An 11083-nucleotide genomic window follows, 5' to 3' on the forward strand; every position below is an offset into this window, starting at 1 on the left:
TCCCAGCAGAATCCACCACAGCCTCGGGCCACACCCAGTCATTTGTCATCAGGCTTAGCAGGAAAACTGGGGCCCTGAGAAGGATGTGGAAGGAAGTGGAGCCAGGGAGGGAAGAGCGAGGTGAGGCACTGTCCCCAGGAAGGACAGGAGGATAGTCCATCTTCTCGGCAGGGCAGGAGGAAGGTCTATAATGGAACATCGCAGGGAACAGAATGGGTCTGCAGAACTACCCTGGAACCAAGGCACAGAGGAGGTTTGAAATGTCCAGGATAAATAGAACCAATGTGGGTGGAGAAAAAGCCAGCTCCATCCCTTAAAAAAAAAAGTCTTACTGTGGGCACCAAAAATATATTAATATCTGTACATTTGTCATCTTAAAAAAAAAAAGGATAGAAAACCTCCTTGGCACCTTGTGGTTGGTTTCTTAAGAATGAGGTGATATGTGGAGAGGCCATGAGTGCACATGCACACGTGACTAAGTCACACTTAAAGCAGTGTGATAACACATACACAAGCACGCAAATGGCTGTTCACATGTGGGCCTCAGATGAAAGCCAGAGAGCCCTGGGAACCCTGAGAGTTAGCCCTGCGGGCACGCGGGCTGCCGCCAGCCCCCCCCCCCCCACGGTTGTCCACAGGGATGCTCTTGGCTGGTGTCTTGACTCTGCTGTCCATGGAGATCCGTTGTCCATCTTGTACTCAGGATCTCCTGTCAACACAACTAAAGTTCTGCTGCAGGGAAACAGGGCCAGTCTCTATCAGCAGCTGGCTTTAATCACTTGGCCTCACCCCTGCCCCACACAGGCACCCATGGTCCCAAGCTCAGAGTGGACTCTGCCTGAAAGACAGACTTCCAACAGGGACAAGTCCGTGCCCAATAGTGCAGGTGTGCCTGGCGGTGCGGCAGGAGAGCCCTGGTCCCGATCACTGGTGTGCTGGCAAGAGGCTGCAGGAAGGGATCTTGGTCCTCCCTGGGGCCTGCGCTGCTCAGAGGTGGGGGCTGCTCTGCAGCAGGGAAGTGACTGTGTTCTGCAGAGCAACAGCCACTTTCTTGGAGGTCTTGCGCAGCAGTGGACTATCGGGGTGGTGTTCCTTGAGGTGCAGGACATGACCCTCCTGGCTCTCGGACGTGCAGCCACACTCCTCACAAACGTAGAGCTTGGCCCGGCGCTCCTTGTATGCGTACTTCTGCTGCACACCGTGGATCTTCTTGAGGTGAGACTCCAGAGAGCAGCGCTGCGTGAAGGCCTTGTCGCACAGGCTGCACTTGTAGGGCCGTACACCTGTAGAATACAGGGTCAGCGTCAGGACCTGACCGAGACCACGGAGCCTGACTGAAGGAAGCAGCCACGCTTCCTTGGTCCTGAAAGGTCAGGACACCTGACTGGCAAAGGGACCGACAAGGCTACATTGCCTAACGCCAGTTTCTTAAGTCAAAAGTCTTGTTGGTGACAGGTGAATTCAGGACTCTGCCCTAAGCTCCAGGGTACACCTGCAGGTCCCAGGCAGGCGTGAGGCATCCTCCCTCCCTCCAGACTTTACTTACCGGTGTGGGTTCGGACATGTCTCTTGAGGTCAAAGGTGTCATTGAAGCCCTTCCCGCAGTATGTGCAGAGGTGTCTCTTGACGTCATTGTGGCACTTCATGTGTCGGTTTAGCATGCGCTGGTAGGTGAAGGCCTTCTGGCAGATGTGACAGGTAAACAGGTCTCCGTTTGGACTGTCCCCCAAGGTCACCTGTGAGTGAAGACATTACTCATGGCAGCTATCTGGAAATCAGGACTACAGGCTGGCACATATGCCGGCCCTTCCATCCATCCCCACAACACCCTCAAGAAAAGCAGGCCTGCCCTCCAGAGAGCATAGCCTGTGACATGTGTTAGGAGGGCTGCAAAGAGCCTCTGGTTATTAGTCCAACTTCCTACGGGCTTCCCCAAACCCCTTTTTCAAGGCTGTCATCTGAACTTCTGATCCTCCTGCCTTTACCTTCCAAGTGCTGGGGTTGCAGGCGTGTGCCTCATGCCAGTCTCTGTGGGGCTGAGGGGTGAGCTCAGGGCTTTGTGTGTAAAAGGCAAGCGCTCTGTCCACTGAGCTAGATCTCCAGCTTGGAAATAGGTTTCTTTGCTTGTTTGTTGTTTCGAGACAGGGTTTCTCTATGTAGTCTTGGCTGTCCTGGACTCACTTTGTAGACCAGGCTGGCCTCGAACTCACAGCGATCTGCCAGCCTCTGCCTCCCAGGTGCTGGGATTAAAGGCATGCACCACCACACCCGGCCCCATCTTTTTTTTTAATTATGGGAAACTTCACATGTATGCAGTGGTAGAAGGACTAATGTCATGGTCCATGTGTGTCGTCCAGGGCAGCTCTTGCCCCGTACCCACCCCCTCCTGTTCTTGTCCCTATCCTATGAAGCAATCCCTGGTGCTGCCACCACATACTGCTTACAGTAGCTGCAGCAACATTCTAGCTGTGACCACAAAGATGTGGCCAGGTTCACGTCCAGTGAATGCCTAGGCTCTGTCAGGGGCCTGCCACTGGCCATTCCCCATGAGACCCTGGGCACTGCCATACCACACTTGCATTTGGCACCCCTCCCTCTATCCTGCCTTTGTCATTCTGGGGAATTCCCAGTCTCCTGTCAGTTACGATCCTTTGGAGCAGGACCTAGTCCTCTGTACGCCCAGTTCTCCCATCCTGTGCTCTGCTCTCCCTATCTGGAGGGGTCTGAGGGGCAGAGGGAAGGCTGAGTGCTGCCTGCAAGGTCAGGAGAACCCTAGTGACCAATCACAGCCTCTCTTGGTGGTGTTGTGCTCTGCCCCCCATTGTTCACCCCTGGTCTTTGCAGGTCCTAAGCAAAGGGACTCCTTCCTGCTGTACCTGGTCTCCTGGCAGGAAGGGTGGCCCTAGAGGATTTCCCTTCCGCTAGATCTCTGTTGGCAGGTGCTCCCAGGCCCTGGGGCATTTGGGAGAACGGACCCAGCCAGGGCAGCTGGCTGCTTCCTCTCCTCGGTAACAGGCCATCCTGACTGCCTCACGTGGTGCTACTGAGCATGAGTGAGGGTGGGGTAGGGACTGCTCCTGCCCTGTGCACAGCCTGGTCAGTCACACTGCCATACGCCAATATGCCAATGCTAATTACCCCTCTGCAAGATGCACCTGGGCCTGGCTCTAGCTCTTCACCTTGCGACTCCATGTAAAAGGGTGGCTGGCCTGTCTCTTGTGGCCGGAAATGGGACTAGATCACTCGCTGACTACATGCTAAAGGGTAAGATGGCTTCACTTCCCATCTCCTTTCCTCCATGGGCTCCAGCTAAGTGGGTCTCTGCAAAAGTTGAAATCCAGGACTCAGATTGCTCCCTCCTGTGTCATGTCTGTGGGTTAGACATGGGTCTCTACACATGCTCCTGGGCTTCATTCTCCCTCCTGTGTCATGTTTGTGGGTTAGACATGGGCATGCTCCTGGGCTTCAAGGCAGAATGAAAGTTATTACCTTTATCTTGGTTCGTAGGAACCCCTGGTCTCTGCTCTGGGAATCTGTCAGGTGGCTCACATCTTCAGAGGGCAGCTGGGCCACCACGCAGGGTCCTGGGGCCATACTATAACTGGAGTCCCGAAGGCTCATGTCCAAGGCCAGGGGGCAAGAAGGGGGTTCGGCCACTGATGGCTCTGGTTCCTGGTAGGGCTGTGGTGGGCAGAAGCCCAGGCTGACTGGAAAGAGAAGAACGGGCAGGTGAGGGCTGGGTAGAGAACAGATCTACCGGGGCTCCAGGAAGATTCCCAAGCAAGGAGAAGGCTGGAATCTGCAGCCTCCCTTCCTCCCGTTGTAGGCATGTGGCAGAGCAGGGCGGGCCCCTAGGCCATCAGAGGCCGTACCTCCCTCCTGCCCCATTAAGGTAATTACAGGTGACGCCAGCCAAGAGCCACTGCCCCCTGAGTAACTTGTCTTAGCGGAACTGGGAGGACTGAGTTGCACTGCCAACTATGCTGCAGTGTCTGCCTGCCCCACCTGGGCCAGTCGCTCTGGATTCCAGAATGTCCTTATTCTAGGGACAAAGGGCACCACTGAAGGCCCAGGCCAGGGAAAGCTCCTCCAGACTCTCCTGGTCCTTGAAGGGTCCTTGTCAGTCTGGACTCTTCTGGGGCTCTTCTATAGACAGATCTTTGGAGGTTGGGTGGTCTTAGCCTTTCCTCCCTTGACCTGGCCAATCCCTGCTACTGTAACCCATCTGGACTCCTTGGCTCAGGCTGGGCACAGCTTTGTCAGCAAACAGGCCAGGTGGGTGGAGAGGGAGGAGGTCAGGGAGCAGCAGGTGGATGCTCGTAACAGTCTCTGGGCGCCCTGCCCAGCGCTTACACAACCCTCCCCCACTACGGGACCGCTCACTGTGGCAGTCAGGCTGGGCACCCTCCGGCACTGCAGTGGCATCACCGATACCTGGCAGCCCTTTGACAAGGCCGCTCCCCTCAAAAAACACCTTGAACTAAATGGGCCAGGCCTGCAAGGCTGGGCTGGGACCCTGAGCTCTAGTCCTTGTAGGATAGGCAAAGAAACACGGGCAATGAGTCTTAAGACCAACAGAACTGGGACAAGAAGTATAATTTTCCAATTAGTCCGTACAACCTAAGCCCTGTACTTTTTTTTTTTTTTTCCGAGACAGGGTTTCTCTATGTAACAGCCCTGGCTGTCCTGGACTCGGTTTGTAGACCAGGCTGGTCCCGAACTCAGCGATCCACCTGCCTCTGCCTCCCGAGTACTGGGATTAAAGGCGTGTGCCACCAGGCCGGGCTTAAATTCTGTACTTTAAAACCCATAAATTAGGAAGTTCCCTAGTTTCAGAAAGAAAAATGAAGAGGAGGCCCGGGACAGGACGGGTGAGTGAGTCCAACTGACTCAGATCGACTGGGACTTGAGGGCCTCAAGCTAGGCCCTCTGAGTACTATATTCCGAGCCAGAGATGTCACCTGGGGGCAAGGACCCAGGCCCAGGCGATTGCCCTCACTTCTTCTGGGGGACCGCCAGGGCTGTGGGGGAAGGGAAATATAAAAGTACTTGAGTTTCGGGAGAGGCCCAGTTCTCGCCCCCTCAAAACACAACAAAGGTCTGACAGGGGAAGAATGCGCCTGCCTGCCGCCCAGAACCCGTTCTTCTAGCGCTGGCGTCCGTCTGTCCGGGGGGTGGGGGGCCCTTAATGAGCACCTCATTCCAGGAGTTGATTCACCAGCTCCCGCCCTGGTCTGGCACCTGAGTGGGCATCCCACCTCTCTCTGAGCCATGCTGACTAGTGCTGGGCTCAAGCTTTCAGAGCCCTGTCTGCCTATAGTGGGGCCTGTGTGACACTCCAGACTAGGACCAGAGAGTGGGCTCAGAGGAGCGGTGGTTCTAGTACCCACTCACCAGACAGACTGTGACTGAGTGTCTAAAACTAGATGACAATGTCCCCTTTTCAATCCAAGTAGGGAAAAAACAGACATCGCTACCATCCTCAGTCTGTCCCTTAGGGTCAGTATGAGTGAGACTTTCGCAAGGCAACCAGGCCACATGGCCTGGGTGTGGGCTCAACAGCGAGTAGAATGACAGCCTGTGAGGTGAGCTGTCACACTTGGCTCCTTGGCCCTATGGAGGGAAGGCTGAGTCAGGAGATGAGGACCGCAGTCCATTGTAGAGGAGGAGCCCTTGCCCATCTTCCTTATCCCTCCACACAGACCTGGAAAGGCTGCTAAGGACGGACGTGAATGGATGGGCCACCCATGGCTGTCTCTACTTGGAGTCAAAGGCCAGTAAGACTGCCAGGGTGGGGACGTTTGCCTCAACTTACCCACCCCACCAAACCTGTCTCCCTGCCACCCCCACAAGTGTGTCTCTACCGGGACTGCACGCACAGGGAGTACTCGCTAGTGCGCCATCGGGCCGATCCCTAGTGTCACCCAACGGCAGGAGGCAAAACTGGTTGGGTCCTGCTGGTGCTCCTGTCCCCTAATTAGATGTTTCCGGGAGTGACCACTGTGGCTGCTACTCATTGCCCCCGCCCACAGCCACTGAGTGTGGCAAGGCCAACCCAGCTAGCCCTCTCCCTCCTCCCTCTGGGGCTGGTAAGTTCTTACAGAGCTGGCCTAGAGCAGCAGAGCAGAGCTGAAAAGGCTGCCCATCCAATGGCCATCTACCACCTAACCCTTGACGGGCCTCCTTTCTTTCCACCACTGGCCCGAATACCAGACAGATTGCCAGCTCTTAGCTCATAAAAGGCCTCAAGACAGGAATCCCATGAAGCCTGATCCCTGACTTTCTGGGGAGAGGTGTGGCTACCCGAACTTGTGTGTCCCCAGCTGACCACATAGGTGCTGGTGTGTGCAAGGGAACCAACTGGGTTCTGCTCATCTCGGGCTGGCTTTAGGATGCCTTGTACATGGATCTGGAAGGACTGCGTCTCCTGTGCTCAGCTCCCTCAGACCTGCAGGTCAGCTAGCAATTGCCTGAGAGGAGCAACAGCAGCCGATTGGCACACGCTGCTGCAGCGCCAGGACAGGCAAGCCTATCTTTCAGCCTTGTGTTGCCCTGCTATGTAAGTCAGCATTCTCAAGGCAAGATCTGTCTGTGTCCCCCCCCCCCCCCCCCGCAGCCTCTCCACCCCCCCCCCCACCACTGCTTTCTTTTCATTCAGTGTCTATGCTAAAGTTAGACAGAACTCTTGGCTCTCCCGCCACGGGGCATGGCTCTGACCAGATGAGACCTGTATTTCCTGTGGCATCCTTCACCCTCTCACCCAGCAGCGGCCAAGGTCCACCTGCCTGTCATATGTTGCGTGCTGAAAACGGACAATGATGCAAACACTGACATGGCTAAGCTGTGCTCCCTCTTCTCGCCAAGCCTGGAGCACTATCATCATCTTTTCTGGGACAGTTTGGCAGTTTCTGCCTTAGGACATCCAAGTTTGGGCAAGTATCTTAGCAGCTTGAGTGACAGTGCCTCTTCAGACAGGTGAGAATGCCATGACCAGCTGTTCTATCCACTTGCCCTGGTTGGCTGACTGCTTCACTGCCCAGAACCCTCAGCAGCTGCTACAATGCTCTTGTAAGAAGTCCAGCCTCGGGGGCTGGGGAGATGGCTCAGCAATTAAGAGCACTGACTGCTCTTCCAGATGTCCTGAGTTCAATTCCCAGCAACCACTGGTGGCTCGCAATCATCTATAATGTGATCTGATGCATACTGTATACATAATAAATAAATCTTTAAAAAAGAAAGAAAGAAAGGAAGGAAGGAAGGAAGGAAGAAAAATAAGTCCAGCCTTCCCACACATGCTACATGAGCTAGGGAGCCACAGAGGGCTTTTCAGCCAGTCCTACCTACTCAGTCTGGCAAGAGCAGTTAGAGGCAAGCAGATCTATGAGTTAGAGGCCAGCCTGGTAAAAACAAAATGCCCAGCGTGGTGGCAAATGGCAAACAAACACTTGAAACCCCAGGTGGCAGAGGCAGGTAGCGCTCTGTGAGTTCCAGGCCAGCCTGGTGTGAACTCCGGAACCACATAGCCAGGGCTACACAATGAGACCCTATTTTCAAACAACAACAACAACAACAAAAGAGTGGTCAAGTTCCTAAAACTGTTTAGCAGCTGTGACAGGCTGGGCCATGTTGTCTGAAGGAAACCTGGGCCCTGCACCTCATCCTTGCTGGCCTGGACTTCAGCATGTTTGTTTCTTTGTCTCGGATAGCCCAGCCTGGCCTTGGCCTTGTTACATGTCTGAGGCTGTCTTTGAACTCCAGATCCTCCTGCTGTCACCTTCCAGGTGCTGAGATGACAGGTGTATGCACCACACCTAGCTCTGAGCTTTGGACATGTGCTGCCCCAACAGACCAGCAAGACAGACTATTAGCTGAAGGGGAGGCTTGGAAGTAGGGGGGGCCTGGAATTCTCCTGGAGTTCCAGCTTTCACGCTCAGTCTGTCGCCAGGGCCCCTTCCTGACTGTGACTTCACTCAGCAAGGACCAGCCCTAGAGGAACTGCTGCACTGCTGTCATCTGAGCCCCTCCTCAGTACAGTACAGTAGAATTTACCCCCAGCTACAGGTGCCTGCTTCACCCTAAGAAAAACAAAAACAAAAAACCCACCGCCCTCGCCCCGTCACCACAGAGTAAACACACAACTGCATAGAGACTCCTGCACCAGGAGGGGCCAGGGGAGGGGAGAGGAGCCAAACAACCCACTGCAATGTGCTGCCTCCAGTGGGGAACGAGGGTCTGTTGCTCACAACATGCCTGTCTTCCATTGCAGGCTACCGGCTCTCAGCTCTCTTCAGCAAAGCTGAAGGAAGGACGCCCGGCCCCAGGGCCAGGAGAAGACCATCTCAGAAGCTTGTGTGGGGGAGGATGTGATTGTAAAGGCAATTCCCAGGTCAGGCTCAGCGACCCGACATTCTCAATGTATGGTCAACTCTCCCCTCCAAGTGGTCTCCAGGATGCGCTGAGGGTCTCAGAGAGCGCTGGCAGGAAGGTCAGAACTCACATACTCCCACTGGGAATGGGGTCACTGCTTAGCTGGTCAAAACGTGCCCCAAGAGTCTGTGAGGTAGGGTGACAGAAACGTGCCCAGCCAGCTCCTGGGGTCATGGTTGGCTGGTGATGGAATGGCTCAGGCAGGAGACAAAGCACACCCCCTGCACTCCAGCCATCTGAAGCATCGAAGCATAGACTGAGACTGTTCCCTTTTTTATTTCCAAAACTGTGGGAAAACTGGCTCCAATGGGCCACCTACCTCACAGAAGAAAAATGAAGTCCTGTAACTTCTACCCACAGGACTTTGTCTTCACTCAGCCAACCAGGAGAAATTCTTACAAGAGCTTATTTTCCACCCTGGGCAATCCTTAGAGGTGGAGAACTACCTGCATGTCTGACCACCCAGAGACCTCTCCTATCTACGCGATGGGGCAGGCCGTGGAGCCCAGTCTCTGGTCTTTGTGTCCCTCAGATCTGTGCTAGGGAAATCTCTGGAACCCACGGAGGTCTTAATGATTTGAACAAGCAGAATATCTTTTGTCCTTTGTTAAAAGTCAACATATGTGCTACTGACTGGGATGTGAAATAAAACTAAAAATAACAGCACCCTGAGCCTGGCTGAAGACACAGCTCACCTTTAACACAGTCCAAGTTCAGTTTATCAGATCCCAGGGAGCAGCTAAGCAGCAAGTCAAACACAGGTTGGGGAGGAGGAGGCTGGAGCAAGGAAGGGGCTGTGTCGCTCCAGCCAGGCAGAAATCACAAAATCCCAAGCCTACACCCCAGGTGAGGAGGAACCCTTCCCTTTTTGCCTCCTGTTCCTCTACGGTGGAGATTCTAGGAGGCCCACTCCCTTGTTTAAGAAGTCTTCACAGTAGTGGTACAGCCCATTGAGAGAAGGTTAAGTTGTAAAACATCCTACCAGCCACTGGATTCTGGCAGGTCTGGGACAAATTCACATTACACACAAGACTCCAACGGCTTATTCAAGAGGGAAACTGAGGCAAGAACCCACACAGGGCCCCTCACTCACCACCCTCCTTTCCCCACTTTCTTAAAAGCCTGGGTGGTGCCAGAGAGCCTGCAGATCAAGGGTCAAAGTCGGTTGGTTAATTACCACCTCCCCCCCCCCCCCACGGAGGCGCAGGGCAGTAAGCTATGCCCCACCCCCAAGGCTGGGGAGGGGGAGTTGAGAAGGCGCTTGCTTGCTTGCCTCTCGACCTAGGATTGTATTTTGGGACAGAAGGGGCAGAAGTGTCCTGGGGCTTTGGGGAGGAAGATGCTGCTGGAGGAATCGACAACTCCAGTTACTCATTCTAAACTGACGCACAGGCTGTCAAGGCCTCCTCCCTAAATAAACTAGGTACACCAGCTTCCTGGAGTCTGTATCTTAGGTGTGGGTGGGCTCCAGAGCCACCTTTTGCCTAGTGTCCTCTGCAAGGCTGGACGGGTGGGATCGAAGACTACTTCGTCTCAAGGGCAAGCAAAGTGCATCAGGTGTATTTCCCAGCAGCTCCTGGACCAGCTGGAGTCCAGGGAAATTCGGTGGCCCTGACTTTCTTCAACCCGACCAATGTTGTTGTGGAGGCGACTAAAACGCCAAGTTTTCCTTTACAATGTAGCCCAAATCTCAGCGGAAACTCCAGCTCCTTTCCAGTCCTCACCCTCCCCTCCAAAGTGGCAGCGCTCCAATGCTTCTCTCCTGCCTCATGAAAGTCCGGGTTTTCTGGATTTACGACTCGAGAGCTGGGGGTCGCCGGAACGGTGACACACCCCGCTGCGTCCCCTGCGGCGTGACGCGGGCAGACGTTCCCTGGCCTGAGAGCCGCAGAGCCTGGGTTTGGAGGCCCCTTCCCCCTACTCGCGTTCCTTCCGCGCTGGGGGTCGGCCTGCGGCGACAATCAGCGTCCCCACGCGCCACTGACGGGCGTCGACCGCTGGTTCGTGCGCCCCGCCCTCCCGGTGCCCGGAGCCCGGAGCCCGGAGCCCGGGGCGCCTCACCTGGCACGTAGATCTCGCCGCGCTCTTCGTCCGGGAGCTCGCTCCAGTTCCGCTTGCACGTGGAGACGCATGGTTTCTTCACTAGGAACGCGCGGGGCATCTTCGATTCCTCCAAGCCAGGCGCGGTTGGCTCCCGTAAGTCGAGTCCCGGTGGTCCTCCCACTTTTTCTCCCACTGGATCGGGGCTGAGGCGCGGGAATAGGGACAATTCAAAGAAGGAGTCACAGAGACGTGCCCACGTTCTGAGAAAAGAGTGTTCCCAACTCCGCCGAAGATCACCGGTGCCCACAGAGCGGGTGCGGCCAGGTGCACCAGGACCGGAGAAGCGCCAAGTGAGCGTCTCTTGGCTCGACTGGCGTCCCCGCGGCTGCTCGAGAAGTCTTCAAGTGCGAGCTGGACGGACGGGTTCACGCTTTATTGGCTCGCGGCGGTATGTGTTGGTGGCTCGGGCGGGGGTGGGGTAGGGGTGTTGATCTGATCTAATTAGCTTGGAGTGGCCGAGAGAGCGATGGCGCATGCGTTGAGAAATAACGGTGACAACCCACCTATTTGTTACCTGTCGAACCGGTTTCCATTCCGCTGCGGGTGAGGTGGC

At 55.3% G+C, this 11083-nt stretch overlaps 1 protein-coding gene across 1 annotated transcript; it reads right to left on the reverse strand.

Moving 5' to 3' along the window:
* Window positions 1-932: 932 nt before the first annotated feature.
* Window positions 933-11083, reverse strand: Ovol1 (ovo like transcriptional repressor 1). Its single transcript, XM_051145903.1, has 4 exons — window positions 10489-11083; window positions 3490-3707; window positions 1547-1736; window positions 933-1283 (listed from the first exon to the last, which is right to left on the reverse strand). Exons 1-4 carry the CDS (start codon window positions 10586-10588, stop codon window positions 988-990), a joined length of 804 nt encoding a protein of 267 aa, XP_051001860.1. The 5' UTR covers window positions 10589-11083; the 3' UTR covers window positions 933-987.

The sequence above is a fragment of the Acomys russatus genome, chromosome 5 (assembly GCF_903995435.1).
Source record: "Acomys russatus chromosome 5, mAcoRus1.1, whole genome shotgun sequence".
In the NCBI taxonomy this organism is placed as follows: domain Eukaryota; kingdom Metazoa; phylum Chordata; class Mammalia; order Rodentia; family Muridae; genus Acomys; species Acomys russatus.

Coding starts and splice junctions, on each gene's coding strand:
- Ovol1 (XM_051145903.1), bottom strand. CDS start 10,588: ATGCCCCGCGCGTTCCTAGTGAAGAAACCATGCGTCTCCACGTGCAAG. Junction 3,708..10,488: donor CGGCGAGATCTACGTGCCAG/GTGAGGCGCCCC, acceptor TTCTCTTTCCAG/TCAGCCTGGGCTTCTGCCCA. Junction 1,284..1,546: donor ACATGTCCGAACCCACACCG/GTAAGTAAAGTC, acceptor TGTATTCTACAG/GTGTACGGCCCTACAAGTGC.